Source organism: Gymnoscopelus microlampas (genome assembly GCF_963454915.1).
Source record: "Gymnoscopelus microlampas genome assembly, chromosome: 6".
NCBI classification, from domain to species: Eukaryota; Metazoa; Chordata; class Actinopteri; order Myctophiformes; family Myctophidae; genus Gymnoscopelus; species Gymnoscopelus microlampas.
The window spans coordinates 51,829,097-51,851,801 of record NC_139943.1 but is presented as its reverse complement, the minus strand read 5'-3'; the positions used below and the strand labels follow the sequence as shown (position 1 = coordinate 51,851,801).

The window sequence follows — 22,705 nt, the reverse complement described above, 5'->3', positions numbered from 1 at the left end:
AGAGAGAGAAAAAAAACAGTCACATCCCCGGTGGGATTCGATCAAGGGAGATTGCGAACACTAGCTACGTGCTGCCACCAGCTAAACCACGAGGCGTCAGGCTAATCTGCTGATTCAAATTTGTATTTGAAGCTCCAATACGTGAGTTTTAGTTTTAGTAGTCCTATAGTGACGCATTAGGGAGTGGAAATGACAGAGAGGCAATAACTGACGCCTATGTGTGAGAATGTGTTGGCAGGATATGTATGAGGACAGCCTGACAGAGGTGAGGCGTGAGGTATAGGAGTGACAGACGTGTTCAAGGTGGGGGTGAGGGTGGAGGTTGGGGGTGGGTCTGCATTAAGGATCAGCTCTGAGTCCTTTCTCGTTGGCAGTGGTGATGGACAGGTTGACAGATGTTTGCCGAGCACATTGTGATAGACAGTGGAACGGTGAGGATTCAGAGAGAGAGAGGACAGTGGAACGGTGAGGATTCAGAGAGAGAGGACAGTGGAACGGTGAGGATTCAGAGAGAGAGAGGACAGTGGAACGGTGAGGATTCAGACAGAGAGGACAGTGGAACGGTGAGGATTCAGAGAGAGAGAGGACAGTGGAACGGTGAGGATTCAGAGAGAGAGAGGACAGTGGAACGGTGAGGATTCAGAGAGAGAGAGGACAGTGGAACGGTGAGGATTCAGAGAGAGAGGACAGTGGAACGGTGAGGATTCAGAGAGAGAGGACAGTGGACCGGTGAGGATTCAGAGAGAGAGGACAGTGGAACGGTGAGGATTCAGAGAGAGAGGACAGTGGAACGGTGAGGATTCAGAGAGAGAGGACAGTGGAACGGTGAGGATTCGGGCCATGCTGCACGGCTTGGAAACGGACCGGTGGCACTGATGAAAAGACGGGGGGGCCTGAGGTTGCAGCCCATGCCGTAGGTCATGTGATCACAGACAGATCCTGCTCATGAGGGAGAAGGACGGCGCATTAGTCTTTTGACTGATTCAATGACAACCTTAAACGCTATATACTCATCAGTGGTGGAAGAAGTACTCAGATATTTTACTTAAGTAAGAATAGCAATACCACAACATAAAAATACTCTGTTGCAAGTAAAAGGCCTGTGTCCAAAATGTTACTTGAGTAAAAGTACAAAAGTATTGGCATCAAAATATACTTAAAGTACCTATTAGTTACTAGTTACTTTGTAGATTTTGATTATTATTACAAAACATACATTGCATTAACAACTAACATACATTAACTATATATATATATATATTTTTTTTTTTTTTTTTTTTTTTTTTTTCTTATTTTTTTTTTTTTTTTTTTTTTTTTTTTCTGAAATGGGACACTATGCATAATGAGTACTTTCTACTTTTGGTACTTTTGACACCAATACTTTTGCACTTTTACTCAAGTACATTTTGAATTCTGGACTTTCACTTGTAACAGAGTATTTCTACATTGTGTTGGATAAAAGGAAGGAGTGAATCTGGTCATAATATCATCAGAGTGAGAGGAGAGCAGAGGACACACATTTACAATATCGTTGTAAACGAATTATGATGTTCCGTTAAGCAACAGCGCCCTCTCCTGGTAGATCACATTCTATTCATCAAACCAAACGCACCTGCTAGTAAAGATGAACACACACACACACACACACACACACACACACACACACACACACACACACACACACACACACACACACACACACACACACACACACACACACACACACACACACACACACACACACACACACAAATGAATAAATAGATAAATAAATAAATAAATAAAGATATAAATATATAAATAAATAAATAAATAGATAAAGAAATAAAGAAATAAATATATAAATAAAGAAATAAAGAAATAAAGAAATAAAGAAATAAATAGATAGATGGCAAGCTAGAAGACTTGTCTAGGTCCAGTTGTAAACGGTCCAGTTGTAAACGGGGTGCATGGGGGTCCCTGCTATGTGACTGATAGTTAATCACCATTATGTACTGTAGTAGGCTACAAGTAAATGTAGAGAACGTACAAGATTAGAACAGCTATTTTCATCTGAGTTTCACCGTTCACAGAGTATAGGCTACTGAATAGACAATACGTTAGCCTAATTATGGAACATAAATGACAGACCATATAGGCTATGGTACCAAAGCATGTCTAACAATAACCACATGGGGTGGGGTTCCAACCGTCCCATAGATAAAATGTGTATCGAACAGGGCGGGGTGCATCATGGTCTATATAATAATGATATCATACTGAAGGCTCTCCTCTTCTTGACATAATTAAACAAACACAACAGCTTCATGGGATCAGTCCATGGGGCTAAAAACCAGTTGAACTTGAAGTGCTTGTGTTTGAACAGCAGGCTGAACACACTGCGTGTGTGTACTGTATGATCACTGCGTTCATTCACTGTCTGATGCTCCGCTCCGTGGATTCTACTGAACAGCAGCTCAGAGAGAGAGAGAGAGAGAGAGAGAGAGAGAGAGAGAGAGAGAGAGAGAGAGAGAGAGAGAGAGAGAGAGAGAGAGAGAGAGAGAGAGAAAAGGGCTACTTAATTTTTGAGGAAGCCCTTTTTGATTGACCCCCCCCCCAACCGACACCCCCACACTATCGGATCTCCTATCGGATAGATAGGAGAGGCCAGCCTAGTGGCCACACACACACACACACACACACACACACACACACACACACACACACACACACACACACACACACACACCTTTTACCCAAACAACCAACGGACGGAAGATCTTCGCCTTTTTCAAGAAAAACCTGAACCGAACTGAACAATAGATGAATGAAAACAAAGTGCCCCCCCTTCCCCGCCCCTCCCTCCCTCCCTAGCCGACACAACATCTGCTCCAGCTGCTGCTATAGACTACAGAAACATCCAGATTCTCTCTGTTGATCCTCTCGTCCATGTGAAGAGAAGAAGACGGATATAACGGATCGAATATCGCGGAGGAGAACAAGGAGAGGACAGACAGACAGACAGACAGACAGACAGACAGACAGACAGACAGACAGACAGACAGACAGACAGACAGACAGACAGACACACAGACACAGACAGAGACACACAGACACACAGACAGACAGACACACACAGACAGACAGACAGGGAGCTGTCCGTTCAGCACCACCGCAGTCACCTTGATAATGAAAGTCAGAAGCGGCCACAGAGCGGCTCACAGCGCTCTGATGATCCGCTAATGAGCTGCTCTTCCCGGCGGGGGGAACAACAAGCTGCCGCTGCATGGAGGATCTGTTCTTTGTTTTTTTGGTGCTTTGGATCCGGATCGTAAGAATCATCTGTAGCTTCACTTTGGTTCCGTTTTTAAAATGTCTCCATTAACCTCGTGGGTTTTCACACCGAGGAGGATATGATGTGACGACGTTCGTTCTGAATGCTGTTGATCATTTTGGGGGATTTGGATTCTACCCTTCAGCGAGTCCGACAGACAGGCTGGCAGACAGACAGACAGACAGACAGACAGACAGACAGACAGACAGACAGGCGGAAGCGTATGATCTGTAGCCTCCAGAACAGGTGTTTATAATGAAACGTTTTTACACGTCTTCTCAGAGCTGCTGCTGAGACTAAAATCTACCGGTTCCTTTGTTTGTTTCTTTCTCTCTTTCTTTCTGGACACCTTTTGTTTCATTCCTCTGGTTGTTCTTGCTGCTATAATAATACTAATACTAATAATAACGCATGTGTTGTGCGGGTCCTTGATCCTCCCGTTGGGTCCTCCTCAGTGACTGAGGAGGTTGTGATGATGAAGATGAAAAAGAAAAATAAGGTAACTTCTCGGAGACATGCCTAGGATGCCTAACCCACCGACTTAACGCTAATACCCTATAGGGGTCTCCACCCTAACCCTAGGAGGGGTCTCCACCCTAACCCTACCCCTATAGGGGTCTCCACCCTAACCCTAACCCTAGGAGGGGGTCTCCACCCTAACCCTAGCCCCATAGGGGTCTCCACCCTAACCCTGACCTTAGGAGGGGGTCTCCACCCTAACCCTAACCTTAGGAGGGGATCTCCACTAACCCTAAACTTAAGAGGGGGTCTCCACTAACCCTTGCCCCAGGAGGGGGCTCCAGCAAAACCCCAGGAGGGGGTCTCCACCCTAACCCTGAACCTAGGAGGGGGTCTCCACCCTGACCCTAGGAGGGGTCTCCACCCTAACCCTAACCCTAACCCTATAGGAGGGTCTCCGCCATCACAGCCATGGGTCTGAGCGAAGTGGAGAAGGAGCGCGTTGTGATCAACGTGGGGGGCTTCAAGCACCAGACGTACCGCAGCACCCTGAAGACCCTCCCCGGCACCCGGCTCTCCTGGCTGGCCGAGCCCGACGCCCCCGAGCACTTCGACTACGACGCCGAGGGCCGCGAGTTCTTCTTCGACCGCCACCCGGGGGTCTTCTCCCACATCCTCAACTACTACCGCACGGGCAAGCTGCACTGCCCGGCCGACGTGTGCGGACCCCTCTACGAGGAGGAGCTGGCCTTCTGGGGCATCGACGAGACGGACGTGGAGCCCTGCTGCTGGATGACCTACTGCAAGCACCGCGAGGCAGAGGAGGCGCTGGACAGCTTCGGAGGCGGCGGTCTGCTGGACCTGTCGGGGAGCGAGGACCCCCAGGGGGTGGTAGGGGCCGGGGGCGATCCCCAGGAGGCGGCGGAGGGCGCCACGGAGGCCGACGTGGACGTGGACGAGCTGACCCGCACGCTGCCCAAGGCGGACGGGCCCGGCGCCCGGCAAGGCACCCGCTGGAGACGCTGGCAGAAGCGCATGTGGGCGCTGTTTGAGGACCCTTACTCCTCCAAGTATGCAAGGGTGAGTAGAGGAGCTAGAACTATATACCAGACCATGACCATCAACCATTAAGCGTATTCTGTGATAAAACATTGTTCTGGAGCCACTGGTTTTTAACATGGGGTCCTGGGGAGTAGGGGACCACCCTATGGGGTCCAAATGGACCCCGACGCTGTTCGAGGACCCTTACTCCTAACCCAAGTATGCAAGGGTGAGTAGAGCAGTGTTGATTTTGACAGCACATTTTTTTATTTAGTTTTAGTCACAGCCTTTTGAATAGCATTTTGTTTAGTTTTAGTCATATTTTAGTCATCTGAAATGTTTTACTTTTAGTCTAGTTTTAGTCGACTAAATCTGCAGTTGATTTAGTCGTCTAAAATGCATTTTGGCGGTGCCTTGATGGCGACGTAATGGCTGATTTTACACTTGTTTGCATGCTGAAAATAGACGATCTACAAGCTCACAATGTGTTGTGAGCTTGTAGATCTGCTATTTTCAGAGCACAACAAGCATAACATGACTTGTCTTTTAGTTCTACTGGATCTCCCTCACTAACATTTTAGTCTAGGTTTTATTTGTTGACGAAATTGACAATATATTTAGTCTTATAGTTTTGGTCATGGTAGCTTTGTTTTTATTTAGTTTTAATCAAGTTTTCCTCAGTGAAAAAAGGCAGTCGACGAACATTCTTTGTCACAGTTTTAGTCAACAAAATCAACACTGGAGTAGAGGAGCTAGAACTATAAGCCAGACCATAACCACCCCAGAGCTTAAGCATTGATTTATTCTGTGATAGAAAACATTGTTATGGAGTTTTTAACATGGGGGTCCGACTCCTAGGTAGTCGTGGGACCACCCTATGGGGTCCAAATGGACCCTGACAGGTCTGTAAATCTCAGAGTTACATTAAAGGGATAGTTCATCCAAAGAAATACTTTTGTTCTATGTATTAGTCACCCCATGGAGACTTGAATTCATGGATGTTTTTCTTTTTTTGTCTCATTCCTAAGCCAATAATTTGATGACCTGCGGACTGGTAGGCTAGTGGCTCCGGTAGGAGATACAAAGGAGTCTCTTTGTGTCTCCTACCGGAACCGCTGCCGGTCATCAAATTATTGGCTTAGGAATGCGACAAAAACAAAACAATATCGATGAATTCAAGTCTCCATGGGGTGACTAATCCATAGGAAAAAAAGCAATTTGGGGGGTGAACTATCCCTTTAACGTGGAGGATTTTACAGTGTTTATTGCGGTCCCGGAGGAATGACAAATTGTGTCAAATGGGGCTCCATGGTGGCCTAATGCATGTCAAACTGGGGGTCCTTGGAATAAAAATTAAAACATAAGGCAGAGAACCCCTGTTCTGAATGATGTATAGTAGTAGAAGTAGAATAACTGTTTTACAGGCTGCATCCATCTATTCACACTGTTTGACAACATTTTATTTCAAAATTTGATTGGAGGATAAACCCCTTGAGATGCATCATCTGGTCTTCCAGGGGGTCCTCAGGGGGTCCTCAGGCACAACGCACAAACAATGACAAGAAACAATCACAAAACAATCAACAATAACATCGACAAAACATACACATGAGGCTCTCACACCATCCCAGACCATTGTACATCTCTTAAAGGGATTGTAGGCAAGTTCAGAGATAAAAAAAAAGAAAAAACTGTTGTCAAACACCGCCCCTCCACTCCCCCCCCCCTCCTCATCAGCAGTTTCTATCCAAACGATATCTTAAAAGTAAATTCCGTGCCTCAAAAAAGAAGTTTGAGAGCGTTTTAGAACCGAAAGTAAAAAACTGCCCACAGAAAACAATGGCAGTTCCTTCCATTTTTGTCAGCTGCACTCGGTTCCATTCGGTTTCACCCGAACAGTTCACACGGACACGGACGCGCACGGACGCGCACATGCGTGTCCGTGCATTTATGTCCCAGACAAACATAAATTAGGGAAAGTAGGGAAAATACGGATTTCAGAAAGAGGACTGTTTCAATGCAGGAAAACACCCCAGCATCATTATATAGTGGCTGATAGAGGGGAAAAATGCAATATATATATATATATATATATATATATATATACATATTTTTAAAATGTAGGCTTAATGTTGCCTAGAATCCCTTTATAAATAATTAAAAAATTGAAATAAAAATGAGCTTTCAGAATCTAAATACAATCAATGATATAAAACAAGAATCAAAAGCAAGAACAGTTAGATTTGAGCGAATCGAGCAAAGACATTTTGAATGGAGATGAAGTAATTGATCTATAAGTGAACTATAGGTAAATTGTTCCAATCAGAAGGTGCTTTAAACTTAAACGAACGTCTCCCAATGTCTTTGTATACGGGCAGAAGGGCGAATCAATGCCAATGCGTCCTACAGCGTCCAGATTGCTTATTAAAGGTGGAGGGGACATTGATGGAGCGTTCTCTCAGCTCCATGAGGGCTCTCTCTCTCTCTCTCTCTGGGTTGACCTTGAAATTGCTGCTAGCTCCCCAGGGAGTCTCCTGGGACGGGAGCAGAGTCTTTACTGTAACACACAGCGAGAGAGAGAGAGAGAGAGAGAGAGAGAGAGAGAGAGAGAGAGAGAGAGAGGGAGGGGACAAGAAAGAACCCAAGGAGATCTCAGTGACTTCATCTGAAGTAGAGCCCCGGATCCATTTACATGCAAATTATCCCCCCCCCCCCCTCCTACCTTCCCCATCTTAACGGGAAGGATAAGGTCACGGGACAGATGGGATCTCCTGTCAGTTTGGTTTAAACGGGTCAGACCACTCAATAGTACATAAATCACCACCGGCCGGCCTCTGTGGATGGCAGGCCTCCAGACCTAAAGGCTAAAACTGGGTTTGTTGGTTGTTTGGAGGTGAGATTCTTGGACCTAGTTTTTTTAATGGGCATTCTTCCATGTGGGGCAATGAGAATCGGCCTTCCCCTCCCCTCCCCTCCCCTCCTTTCCTCTCCTCTCCTCTCCTCTCCTCTCCTCTCCTCTCCTCTGGCTGGTTGACAGTGAAATGACTTTCCTCCTCAGGATGTGTGTTTTTTCTGCATCGGTGACCTGTGTGCTCCTTACAGGAGAGACTGCTGTGTTGCACGTGGCTTCACAGATGCACCCATTTCGGATGATGTCACTGAATGGGACATTATCACGTTTAATCAGACTATTGATTGGTCTAAGTACAGTAGGTGAGATACGGACCTATACCCACGGGGCCTCAGTAGGTGTTTTGTATAAAGTATAGTTTTGGACCGCGATGGAGGGGGAGGTCGCAACGACGACTCAGCACCGTCCGAGTTATGTACTGATAGAGTTATGTACCAACAGGCACAGAATCGTTAACATGTTTTGGGGTGACAATTGCCCCAACTTTCATCAACACACAAAATAACGACAAAACACCTACACTCTCAGAGTTAGGTGGAAATTAAAAAGGTTGAGAACCAACGGTATTCTAATTGTATTGCAGACATGATGAAGTCCACATCCCAGCTCTAATGTGATGGATCAACCCGTTCTCACTCCCAAGGAGTCATATTTTGCCGCTCTGTCAGTAGCCCTGAAACGTCAAGTTTTGACATGACGGGACGCCATGGCGACATCGCATGTTGACAAAACTATACCTAATCCTAATCTCACAAAAAATGTACGGAGAGAGAAAAATAAAGCCGAAAGAGAAAAATAAAGTTGTTCCCCCTGGAGGTCTGGTTGCGGTTATTAGCTAAGCGCTGCTACCATGAAAGCCACGAGGCAGGTGGCCAATCTCACGATTCGAATAGTATTTGAAACTCCATTACGTGCGTTTTAGTTTTTGTAGTCACTATAGAAGTCCTATAGTGACGTATTAGGGAGTGAAAATGACAGAGCGGCAATAAATGACGCTTATGTGTGAGAATGTGTTGGATGGAACCAGTCCGGTTCCTCCGGGTTCTGCAAGCAGTGTTGATTTTGACAGCACATTTTTTATTTGGTTTTAGATTTTTGATTTAGCTGCGACACATCGTGTGTGAGCTTGTAGATCTGCTATTTTCAGAACGCAACAAGCATAAAAGGACTTGTCTTTCAGTTCTACTGGACCTCTTCTCCGCTAGTCCCTCCCTAACATTTTTTATTTGTTGACGAAATTGTCAATATATTTAGTCATAGTTTTAGTCATCATGGCTTAGTTTTTATCTAGTTTTCATCAGCGTTAAGAGGTAGTCGACCAACATTTTTCGTCGTAGTTTTAGTCGACGAAATCAACACCGATCCCAACCCTAAGCTGTGACTAAGCTGTGATCAGAGGGATTAGTGATTAGGCCTCTGACAGAATCACAATCATATTGATCACAATCACACGCTCTACTCAGCATGGAATCACCCTTGAAGTATGGCCCTGGTTCTAATGTGGACCCCTAGGGGTCCTTGAGGGGGTTCCAGGGGGGGCTAAATGGTTGATAATTAGGAACCAATATGACCCTTATATGTGCCTGTAACTATGAGAGTGTACACTCTCAGAGTTTAATGAACTGAGGGTTTTAAGGTTGGGTCCCATGCAGAGATAACACATTAAATCATCATATAATTGATTTAACCGGGTTAAAACACTCATTGAGATTAACATCTCTTTTCCAACAGTGAGCTGGCCGTGAGGCAGCATCATTACAACAATAGACATACTGATATAGAGGTTTCTACTACTTCTTCGATATTATTGAGGACTGTATTATCTATTAAAGGTGATCCCTAGGTATTCTGATTCTTGTGATGGCCACAAGTGAAGGTGGGAGTTGAGAATGGGTTCTTATTGGGTTAGGTTGTAAAGGCTAACCTATTCTTCTATATCCTGGGTATGAGGTATCCGGTGAACTCGGTCTTCGTTAAGTCACGTCCCCGGGAGGAAGATAGTCTTTCGCTATTCCCCTTTTTTATTGTCTTTGTCTTTATCTGCACAGTGAGGTTCTATGAGGCTCTACAGGAACTATCTGATTCTTAACACATTGAGACCTGAAGCCGATTCTACATGTCTCCGAAATCTCAAGAGTATTCTGAAAAATGTATGTTTCTATATCAGTGGTGCTCAATCTTTTTCATGCCAAGGATCCCCAAAATTATATGTATTTGGCCACCGACCTCCATCAAAATATTGTGTTCCAGGGACCCCCAGAGCAAAGATTTGAGTTAAAAAAAAATTGCTTTAAAAATGTATATAGTATTCAAAGATTTGCACAAATTTCAACGATTTTTCAAAAGTAGCAGATCTACAAGCTCGTAGTGCGGCACTCGGTGCCGTGCTATGAGCTTGTATATCTGCTATTTTTGAATAGCCCAAAGTGTAAAATAATGCTTTTTAGCTCAAATCTAAAAATGAGACAGTTCCAGGTCTTAATGGGTTAAGTATCTAACTCTTCGCTTAATTCATTATCTGACTTTTTATCTAGCTGCTGTTCGACTACATATTGCTCGACTGCACTGCTCCGTGTCTCACAGCTGCTTCTACAGTATGTGTGGAATATGATGTCATACGATCCTAGGACGACGTCACGCTGGCGTCGTGCCCATAATCGGGCGTAGATGCCGCGCTGTCATCGTCGTCTTGGCAACACATACATGCAGTAGTACACTATATCACACACACTATCCAGTTAAAGTGCAACACAGGATCAGGAACTGAAATGGTTATAGGAACAACTTCAGGTGCGGTTGACACACGTTTAAAAGCAATCACACTAGTATCTCTATCCTGTAAAATAGATGTATCCGATGATCCGTGATCAGGTTCAGATCCTATCAAGCATCTTGTTGTAGCCAATTTTGTATTATTTACTATGTGCCTGTGAAGGTGCTCTGATTATGCTGTTTAACCTGGGCATAGGCGGGGCATTCAGGGCGCAGCCTATATTTGGTGGTGTCACGGGTGCACAGCTGTGGAATTGGGTACGTCACCGGAAGCCATACAGTTTTTCAACCGTATCCGTGTTTTCAGTTTGTTTTCTTCTCACACGTTCGTTATTTAGATATCCGTTCAACACCCGGCTGTTGTTGATGCTGTCATCACCTGCATCAAAATAAATGTTTCAAACGCATATTTCAAACAACGAGAAGATCTGATTTACTGTCAACAGTCAACACCACGTGTTGGAAAAGCTTCATATCAAATTCCCTCACTGGCAAATTATTGTTGTTGGGTTGCCTTTATACCTCTCATTCTAAAATCCTATCAAATGGGGGTCCATGGCTTAATCATAATGCATATCAAACACAGCGGTCCTTGAGATAAAAAAGGTGCAGCATCGCTGAAGTATGCTACAGTGAACGGGGCTCAAAACCATAGTGTATGTGCATATAGTACACAGTGGTTTACTCAAGTACTGTACTTCAGTACAACTCAGAGGTATTTGTATTGAGTATTTCCAATTTTCAGTACTTTTACTTACTCCACTACATCTCAGAGGCAAATATTGTACTTTTACTCCACTACACTTCAGCCCTATATACATTTTGGCCATTTGAAAATAGCTTATCTACAAGCTCACAATGCGTTGCGATGCGAACCATTGTGAGCTTGTAGATCGGCTATTTTCAAAAGATATTTATACATTTTATACATTTGAAAACTTGTGAAATGGGACATTCTGCATAATGAGTACTTTCTACTTTTTGTACTTCAAATACATTTTCAAACCAATACTTTTGTACTTTTGCTCAAGCAAATGTTGAGTATTTCTACATTGCACTATTGATACTTTTACTTAAAGGTAGGGAAGTGATTTTCTTTGGTTAAAATAAGTGTTAAATAGCTCTATATTCTGATAGTACTCATTGCTATAGAGTGTTTGTTCAGTAAAAGGAGTCTCCTTGTCTCTCCAGCTCTTTATAAAACAGAAAATGCATTTTCGTTTCAGTTTCAGTTTCATTTCAAATTTTATCCAATCAGGATAGAGAACTCAATCAGGATATAGATTAAGCAAGTGAAATTGGAAGTGATGACACTAAGAAATGAGCAGGCAAAATTGGAACTGGAACACTATACAAATTAAGCTTAAAAATGGGTACTTTATCCTGATTGGCTGAGATTTTGACACCTACCGGAAAATGTATTTTCTGTTTATTAAAGAGCTGGAGAGACGGGGAGACCCCTGTTACTGTACAAACACTCTATAGCAATGATTACTATCAGAATATAGAGCTTTAACCTTTTAACAAAATACTTTTTGTTTTAACCCAAAAATATCACTTACCCTACCCCTAGTAACAAATGTGTGTACTTTTCCCACCACTAATAGTACATTAGTTGTAGGATTATTTCCAGAGAGCAGTCAGTGCATGGGGAAGCAGACAGAGCGTTGGCTCTCATCTACATTTCACTAAGGAGTGACAGCGTTCTCTCTCTCTGACTGGCAGAGGGATTAATTAGTAGTGTGTGTGTGCAGTTAATTACAGCCTGTACTGTACTCACAGAATGGAAACGCTCCCATCAGCTCCTCATCAGCAACGCTGCAGGGCCGCCGAGCAACGGCCGCCGTGCACCGTCAGCCAACCGGGGCAAAACAACGTTAACCTTGCCCTCCGTGTGCCAGAGCGTTCTCGTCCTACCGCTGTCACAAAGGCCATCGCTTAAGGGACAATCTTAGTAAAACGACAGCACAGCGCTGCCCCCGGTGGGGGAAATGAGGATCAAGGAGGCCTCGTCATCATCATTACTTAGACCGCTGGTTCTCAACGCGTGGTTCCCGGGACCACCAGGTGGTCCAAACGGCACCCTGTACCTCTGAGAGTGTACAAATGGAACCAGAGCCGTTTATGGTTCAATCTTTAGTAACAGAGATGTGACTCCAGATGAGCTCAGAGCACCGGCTTCGGATGCTGTCAATACACTGAATGGGACATTATCACCTTTAATCAGACTATTGCATGGTCTAAGCAAGTGAGATACTGACTAGCCCGCAGGGCTCAGTCCCCAAAACATGATTTACCATTCTGTGCCTATCGGTACATTACTCTATCGGTATATACCTCTATCGGTACATAACTCTATCGGTCCATAACTCTATCGGTACATAACTGTATCTGTACATAACTCTACGGTACATAACTCTATCTGTACATAACTCTATCGGTGCATAACTCTATCGCTACATATCTCTATCGGTACATAACTCTATCTGTACATAACTCTATCTGTACATAACTCTATCGGTGCATAACTCTATCGCTACATATCTCTATCGGTACATAGCTGTATCTGTACATAACTCTACGGTACATAACTCTACGGTACATAACTCTATCTGTACATAACTCTATCGGTGCATAACTCTATCGCTACATATCTCTATCGGTACATAACTCTATCTGTACATAACTCTATCGGTGCATAACTCTATCGGCACATAACTCGGATGGCGCTGAGTAGTCCCACAGGGCTCTATGCTAGTGTATTTTCTGTTTTCGCTAGACATTACATATCTTTTACTGAAAATAGCCGACATTCAGATCTGCTCTTTTCTGCGATGTGTTTCCCCCAGAGTAGGGATCTAATGGGTTAATGTGGCTAACAGGCCAGACACTGATGATGGCTCTGCTCTGCTTTGTGTTCCAGGGACCAAACTGTAGCTAACGGCTACAGAAGAACACGTAAAAGCCATCGTTAATAAGTAATAAGTCATAACTACACAGTAGAGTCTGCAGGGTTTATTCTACTTCTTAAGAGCGTTGACATGGACTCAAGTGGACCCACAAGGGCCCGTTTGATGTCCATTATTTTACACAGTTTAATTAACACTGAGGATTATTACTGCGTACTGAACATGAGTTAGCGTTCAAAGATTCATACAGAGATCATTAACATTTTATATGTGTATGAATGATTGCGTTGAACAATGTAAACGTTCATGTGTTTATGAACACATCATAATGTCATAATAATAACACTTCCATATATGAAAGTGTGGACAGTAGGACAGGGAACTGGACAATGATAAGATCTTCTGAAGGAAAGTATTGTTGTGTGTGTGGTGTACATGCACGGCTGTGCGTGTGTGCGGCTGTGCGTGTGCGTGTGTGCGTGCGTGTGTGTGTGCGTGCGTGCGTGCGCGTGTGCGTGCCTGCATGCGTGGCGCATACAATAGTTGTTTGTGTACATGCATGGTTGTGTGCACATGCATGGCTGGAGGTACATGCATTATTGAATGTGCATTTGGGTCAACAATCGGTCAACAAACTTCTGCATCTCTGTCCATACACACATGATTCATAATACTGACCTTATCATCCATGAGAGCCTTTATCAAAGACACATTCATATGCATTAAAGCATACATACGGTAAACCTATGTGGACAGTCAACTAACCTCAGGACTCATAACCTAATAACACAAAGAATACTTGCTGCACATCATCAGAAATATCAGAAGCTAAACGCCATGTAATGTGAGATCAGCTGATCAATACAACCAATAGATAATGAGGGCCTGCGGTAGGCTTTCTCCACCGGTTTGTCATCCAAGGATGTCCGAGGATTGTGTGATTCCCAGGAGGAGAGAGGACACTGTACTCTATTACTGTTGTGACTGTACTCTATTACTGTTGTGACTGTACTCTATTACTGTTGTGACTGTACTTTATTACTGTTGTGACTGTACTCTATTACTGTTGTGACTGTACTTTATTACTGTTGTGACTGTGACTGTACTCTACTACTGTTGTTAACAATACAACACAATGATTGTACCCTACTACTGTTGTGAGACAGGCTTTGAATGCTATCAATGCATTGAATGGGACATTAACAGACCATTCATTGGGCTTAATCAGGAGATACTGACCTACTGAAGGCAGAGCAGTCCCCACAACATGGTTTACCATTCTGTGCCTATGGGTATATAACTCTGAAAACGCTGAGTAGGCTCAAGCGAACGTCGCAACGTTCCGGACGGCAACTCGCTTGCTTTAGCTCCCTCGGTGGTCCCTCTCGTGGCTCCAGTTCGCTTGACACTGCGCGTCTCTAAACCTAAACCGGAACTTAACTTTATATAAGTCATCCTGATAACACCAATGGTCTCATACATCGTGGGTAGGTCAGTATGTCGCCTACAGTACTTCGCCCATTCAATGGTCTGATAAAACGTGATAATGTCCTATTTAATGCACGAATAGCATCCAAATCAGGTGATTGTGAACAGTATGACTGTACCCTACTACTGTACTGTGTTGTTAACAGGAGGGTCCATCCATGCTAATGAAGCGCTGGCTGCTAGCATATAGTACACACACACTCACTCACACACACACGCGCGCACACTCACACTCTCTCGCTCGCACACACGCGCACACGCACACGCACACACGCACACGCACACACACACACACACACACACACACACACACACACACACACACACACACACACACTGAGAGATGACCTTGACAGGCTACTGAGGCTCTCTGTTTTACAATGTCACTGCTCAATTAATAACACAGAGAGAGAGAGAGAGAGAGAGAGAGAGAGAGAGAGAGAGAGAGAGAGAGAGAGAGAGAGAGAGAGAGAGAGAGAGAGAGAAAGGGACTGAAGGAGAGAGAGAGAGAAAGGGACTGAAGGAGAGATAAAGCAACAGCGAAGCGGTGTGAGAGAGAGAGAGAGAGAGAGAGAGAGAGAGAGAGAGAGAGAGAGAGAGAGAGAGAGAGAACGGGACTGAAGGAGAGAGAGAGAGAATGTGAGAGAGAGATAAAGCAACAGCGAAGCGGTGTGAGAGAGAGAGAGAGAGAGAGAGAGAGAGAGAGAGAGAGAGAGAAAGGGACTGAAGGAGAGAGAGAGAGAATGTGAGAGAGAGATAAAGCAACAGCGAAGCGGTGTGAGAGAGAGAGAGAGAGAGAGAGAGAGAGAGAGAGAGAGAGAGAGAGAGAGAGAGAGAGAGAGAGAGAGAGAGAGAGAGAGAGAGAGAGAGAGAGAGAGAGAGAGGAGAGTGAGAGTATTGTCATTATAGCGGATTGAATTGCATTGTATGTTTTCTAAGACTTCCTGCCTGGTTGCTCATCTCCCTCTGTGTCCCCCCCCCCTCTCCTCCTCAGTGGGTGGCCCTGGCCTCCCTCTTCTTCATCATCATCTCCATCACCACCTTCTGCCTGGAGACCCACGAGCACTTCAACCCGCTGGTGAACCGCACGGAGGTGGAGACGGTGGGCAACGTGACGGTGGAGCGCTCCTACATGGAGGTGGAGACGGTGGCCTACCTCACCTACATCGAGGGCGTGTGCGTGGCCTGGTTCACCTTCGAGTTCATGATGCGGGTCATCTTCTGCCCCGACAAGCTGGAGTTCTTCCGCAAGCTGATGAACATCATCGACTTCGTGGCCATCGTGCCCTTCTACCTGGAGGTGTGGCCCAGTGTTGATTTCGTCGACTAAAAACTATGACGAAAAATGTTGGTCGACTACCTTTTTTCACTGACGAAAACTAAATAAAAACGAAATAAAAATTAAGCTATGATGAGTAAAACTAAGACTAAATATATTGACAATTTCGTCAACAAATAAAAACTGGACTAAAATGTTAGTGAGGGAATAGTGGAGAAAAAATCCAGTAGAATTAAGACTAGCGGAGAAGAGATCCAGTAGAACTATGACTAGCGGAGAAGAGATCCAGTAGAACTATGACTAGCGGAGAAGAGATCCAGTAGAACTAAGACTAGCGGAGAAGAGATCCAGTAGAACTAAGACTAGTGGAGAAGAGATCCAGTAGAACTAAGACTAGTGGAGAAGAGATCCAGTAGAACTAAGACTAGTGGAGAAGAGATCCAGTAGAACTAAGACTAGTGGAGAAGAGATCCAGTAGAACTAAGACTAGTGGAGAAGAGATCCAGTAGAACTAAGACTAGTGGAGAAGAGATCCTGTAGAACTAAGACTAGTGGAGAAGAGATCCAGTAGAACTAAGACTAGTGGAGAAGAGATGCATTAGAGCTAAAAGACAAGTCATTTTATGTTTGGTTGTGCTCGGGTGTTGTGCTCTGAAAATAGCAGATCTACAAGCTCACAACGCGTTGTGCTGCGGCATAACGTTGTGCTGCAGCATAACACCAAGTGTAAAATCAGCTATGCGACGCCATCAAGGCACCGCCAACATGCATTTTAGTCAACTAAATCAACTGTAGATTTAGTTGACTATAATCTTATGATACTTAGTCGACTAAAACTAGACTAATACTAAAATATTTCAGATGACTAAAATATGAAACTAAATGGAATTTTATTCAAGTGACTATATGACTAAAACCTAAATAAAACATTTCTGTCCAAATCAACACTAGGTGGGCCTGAGCGGCCTCTCCTCCAAGGCGGCCAAAGACGTGCTGGGCTTCCTGCGCGTGGTGCGCTTCGTGCGCATCCTGCGCATCTTCAAGCTGACGCGCCACTTCGTGGGCCTGCGCGTGCTGGGCCACACGCTGCGCTCCAGCATGAACGAGTTCCTCCTCCTCATCATCTTCCTCGCCCTGGGCGTGCTCATCTTCGCCACCATGATCTACTACGCCGAGCGCATCGGCGCCAACCCCAACGACCCGCGCGCCAGCGAGCACACGCACTTCAAGAACATCCCCATCGGCTTCTGGTGGGCGGTGGTGACCATGACCACGCTGGGCTACGGCGACATGTACCCGCAGACCACCTCGGGCATGCTGGTGGGCGCGCTGTGCGCCCTGGCCGGCGTGCTGACCATCGCCATGCCCGTGCCCGTCATCGTCAACAACTTCGGGATGTACTACTCGCTGGCCATGGCCAAGCAGAAGCTGCCGAAGAAGAAGAGCAAGCACATCCCGCGCGCACTGCAGCCCGGCTCGCCCAACTACTGCCGCTCCAGCATCGGCTCCCAGCATCCCTCGCCCATCGCACACGACAACGACGTCTTCGAGATCAAGTTTCCATCAGGTAGAGGTTTTTTTTAACCTCTTTTTTTGTTGTTGCAGTTTGACACAAATCGTTCCATGACAGCATATTCACACTTTGTAGCATAAATGACCATTCCCATCAAAAACAAAACAAAAAAGGTCCCACAAAAAAGTACCTTGAAATACAGAAATGAGACATGAAACGTGAAATTTGTCCTCTGCATTTACCCATCCCATAACTACAAGTGATGTCATTTACCCATCCCATAACTACAAGTGATGTCATTTATTCATCCTACTGTATAACTACAAGTGATGTCATTTACCCATCCTAGGAGCAGTGATGTCATTTAACCATCCATGCTCATAGTGCGGCACCGAGTGCCGCACTCTAAACAGTTCTCTGGTTGAGTTTCATGCTGGTCTGGACGTCGTTGTTTATGGTTCAATCAGAGCGTTCAGACGTGAGATGAGTTTCCCATGGAGGAATCAATGAACTCTGTGACGACTGACGAGCAGAACATCTGACACTGAATGGTAGAAGAGAGTGATGCAGTCTGGCCCACAGTAATCCAACTATTGATTATACAGTTGTTAATGCAGAAACTCAGTCTGTAATATTACTGTCATACATCCTGAAGCTCATTCTACAGTAAGAATCCAACCATAATTACTGTACCAAGTGCACAGAAATATTGACGATTTCCGTATTGACTGTATATAATAACATACAGGATATAAACATAATGAACCTTGGCTCCTATTCTAAGGCAAACATTGGGCTAAAAGATTTGATATAGAGGGACATACAGGCAGACCTAGTATAGAGCCCTGGGGGACCCCGGTCAAATAAGCATAGGGTTTACGTTAAAGGAGCACTTCGCCTATTTTTAGAACCCTGTTACTGAACAAACACTCTATAGCAATGATTGCTACCAGAAGAGCTATTTAACACTTATTTTAACTCATTGAGTGCCAGAATGTTTAAAAAAAAAAAAAGTTTGGCAATTCTGGCACTCAATTGTACTACCTATGAGTATGTAAAAGAACAGAAACGAATAAATAAAACATATTTCTATATTATGTTGTCCCAGTGCCAGAGTTTTTTCACAGAAAACAAAAAGTGCTTAGGAAGCGAGATACAGCCTTTTTCATTTCTAAGTTAAACAAGGAGTGGATGGAGCAGCAAATCTTCCGATGATGATATCTTGGGTTCTGGACATGTTTTCAAAAACACGTCAAACACGTCATTGGCACGTTGAGCCATAGCGGTAAAAACACGTGAAACACGTTAATGGCACTCAATGAGTTAACAACAACAACAACATCATCACTTACTGCACCTTCAAACAACATACGGTTTGAAAATACTGTTATTAAAATAGCTACATGACCCAGTAAAGAGAACAGATAGAGTTTCTTGCATTCCATTCATATATGAACCAAACTGAAAGCTCTGGTGGTATAGACATCTCCTGTCTCACAGTGGTGGAATGAACTCCCCACTGATGTCAGGACAGCAGAGTCACTGCCCATCTTTCACCGCAGGCTGAAAACCAACCTCTTCAGGAAACACTACCCTGAGCCTTCCTCTTAGCCTTGCCCACCTGTTGTCAATTATTTGTACAAGCTCTTGTTTTATTGGATCTTGTTTATTTGATACTTATTTGTTTTAGCTCTTGCTCATGTGCTTTTTCTATTTGTCTCATCTAGTTAAGAAAGTAGGTAGCTGATATATTGCACTTTTACCTTACCTTAGTTATACTCCCATTAAGACCTGATTTTAACCCATTAAAATCTGTCATTTTTTTATTTGAGCTAAAAAGCATTCTTTTACACTTTGGCTATTCAAAAATAGCAGATATACAAGCTCATAGCGCGGCACCGAGTGCCGTGCTATGAGCTTGTAGATCTGCTATTTTTGACAAATTGTGCACATTTTTTAATATATATATTTTTAAAGCAAACATTTTTAACTCAAATCTTTGCTTCTGGGAACCCCTGGAACAACATATTTTGAGATGGGGGTCCGCGGCCAAATACATATAATTTTGGGGGTCATTGACATGAAAAATATTGAGCACCACTGATATAGAAACATACGTTTTTCAGAATACTGTTGGGATTTAGGAGACATGTAGCATCGGCTTCAGGTCTTAATGGGTTAAGACTTCTGGTGATTAGTAGTTTTCTTGCCTATCTATGTTGAATGCACTTAATGTAAGTCGCTTTGGATAAAAGCGTCTGCTGAATGACTGTAACGTAATGTAATGTAATGTAATGTAATGTAATGTAATGTAATGTTTTGTTGTGAAGACCCCAAGCTAAACGGAGAGGCGGCCGACGCGGCTCTAGCCGACGAAGACTGTCCTCACATCGACCAGGCCATCTCCCCCGAGGAGATCTTCAGCCCCAGCGAGCGAGAGAGACCCTGTTTCCTGGTGACCACCGCCCCCGAACGCCCCCCCGGACACGGACACGCGGCGGGCGGAAGAGTGCGGAGGGGTACGTACAGCAACAGCCAATCACAGGCCTCCAAACGGCTCTAACACCCCCCAATGTAGAACAGGAAGTAGAACCCCTTTACGGAGCATCACGCGCACCACAGGTCATTCACTACCGTACAGTACCGGAACGTACACAAAACGTACGTAATACCTACGTATGTGCGTACATAGATAATACCTATACATATGTACCTAGGTACAAACATGATACGTAAATATGTAGGTATTACGTATGTCCGTAATGACATAATACCTACATATGTATGAATGTACGTGAGTTCGTTTGTACATATGTAGGTACGTAATACAAAACATATGTACGAACTTACACCAAGCGTACGTAATATCTACATATGTACGAACGTACCCAAGTACGTTTGTACATATGTAGATATTATGTACGTACAGTAGCCTATACGTACATAATACCTACACACGTAAGTACGTTACATACACAACAACAACAAACCTCGACAAAGCAAAACAGCGTTCAGTCACTCCGTACGACGCTGTAATCAAAACCCCAACAAGCACAATCAACGCCCCCTCCCTCCCGTCCACCACTACATACATACTATATTTTTTGATACCATGCATATATTTGCATAATTATCCCAATTTATTTAGGAGAAAGATACATACATTTAAAAAAAACAACTATTTTCAGAGTTTTCTATGAGCTACAGAATTTGTTCTTATTGTTACCATGTATGTGTGTTCACATTATAACTCACTAAAACAAACAGAATGGTGCATGAGAGAGCATCGTGTTGACGGGTGCTATCGCCATGGTTACGGAGGAGGACTCAACACTTTACTGGGCTTTAAGTGCACTGGTTTGTCAACGTGTGGGTCTGGGGACCACCAGGGGCCCCCAAATGGACGCTTATACGGGTCTGTAACACTGAGAGGGTACAGATGGAACCAAATGGATCCGCTTGGTTCCATTTGTACCCTTTCTGAGTTAAATGAAACACTGATGATTTTACGTTGTAGATAATAAAAAAATAAAAAAACATGCATCAAATGGGGGTCCGTGGCCTAATGCATATCAGACTGGGGGTCCTTGAAATGAAAAAAAATAATCACTGAAGTAAACCTTACTGGAACCCCACATCTACATTGTACAATCCTCAGTGCGTATTTGATTTCTTCTTTCTTTCTTGACCGCAGCACTACGGGTCCATTTGGTTCCATTTGTACACACTCAAGAGTTACAGACCTGTAAGGGTCCCTTTGGTTCCATTTGTACACTCTCAGAGTTACAGACCTGTAAGGGTTCATTTGGAGAACCCCTGGGGGTCCCCACACCAGACGTTGAGGACCAGTGCTTTTAGATGTCTACATCTCCATTCATCTGTTATTAGTGGCTGGTGTTTAAACCCAAAGCACAAAACAAAAAACTTGATAAGTGAGTGTAAAATAAACGCTCAAATCATAAACTGTCTGGTTAGCGACCTGGCATTTCACACCCGATCTCAGTAACTTCTGTGTTACGCCCCCTTGTGTGACGCACGTGGAACTGCTTCTCCCCTAAAGGATGCTTCCCATTTCAGGAGGACAGCACTGCACTGTATGGCTGTCCTCCGTGGTGGAAAATAGTGCTTGACGCTGGCATTTCCTAACGCAGGGGTGGGTAACTTTGATGATGGAGAGGGCCACTATATTTCCACACTCACTCCAGAGGGCCCCATTGCACATACTATGTCACACAAAAGTAGCAAAAATAGCCGATCTACAAGCTCAAAACGTGTCGCAGTGCGACACGTTTTGAGCTTGTAGATCTGCTATTTTTGCTATTTTTTTAATTGGAATCCTGAATTTTGTTTTGCTATTTTTGAATTGGAATCCTGAAAAGTAACATTTCTATTTAATTTCAAATGCATTCAGTTATACTTATGTTACCTTTATGAACGTAGATACAATGGATGTAAAAAAGACTACTATACTATACTAGAATACTAGTCATTAAGCTACTAATATAGACTGAAGTAATTAAAGCGGGTCGTGGTTGCATGTTTGGAATTGTAACCTGAAATCAATAATATATCAGTATTCTGATTTTAACCTGTGGGCCGCATTAAGTGAAGGTGGGGGGCCTAAGTGAATGTGGCCCCCGGGCCGCCAGTTGCCCATGTATGGCCTAACGGCTCGCTCACCGGTGCCTCTCGTTGCTCAAGTCCACTAGAGACGGTGCACCTCCGATGTTGTTTTTTGCCCAACTACTTCCTAACTTAATATTAGGAGCTGTAGTCTGTTCTCACCAATAGGGCCGCGTCGCAAAACACTTTGCGCGTATTATATGACAAATAAACTGTGCGATTATCATTCAATCAGAGCGCAGGGATTGATAGGCTAATGTTGAACGTTGATGCCACGGTGCCATCTGATATTCCAGGGGTTTTGGGAGTTATTTAAATCGGTCCGCTCATGTGAGAGGCAGTTCCGCGTGCGTCACAGAAGGGGGCGTCGCCAATTGTTACTGAGATCGGGTGTGAA

The 22,705-nt window shown here is 44.2% G+C and overlaps 1 protein-coding gene across 1 annotated transcript; it reads left to right on the top strand.

Annotated features, from left to right (window-relative positions):
• Positions 1 to 4,243: 4,243 nt before the first annotated feature.
• Positions 4,244 to 20,248, top strand: kcnc1b (potassium voltage-gated channel, Shaw-related subfamily, member 1b; the record flags this gene model as incomplete). Its single annotated transcript, XM_084059627.1, has 4 exons — positions 4,244 to 4,852; positions 15,888 to 16,193; positions 17,124 to 17,739; positions 20,016 to 20,248. 4 exons carry the CDS (start codon positions 4,244 to 4,246, stop codon positions 20,246 to 20,248), a joined length of 1,764 nt encoding a protein of 587 aa, XP_083915753.1.
• Between the last annotated feature and the right edge of the window lie 2,457 nt (positions 20,249 to 22,705).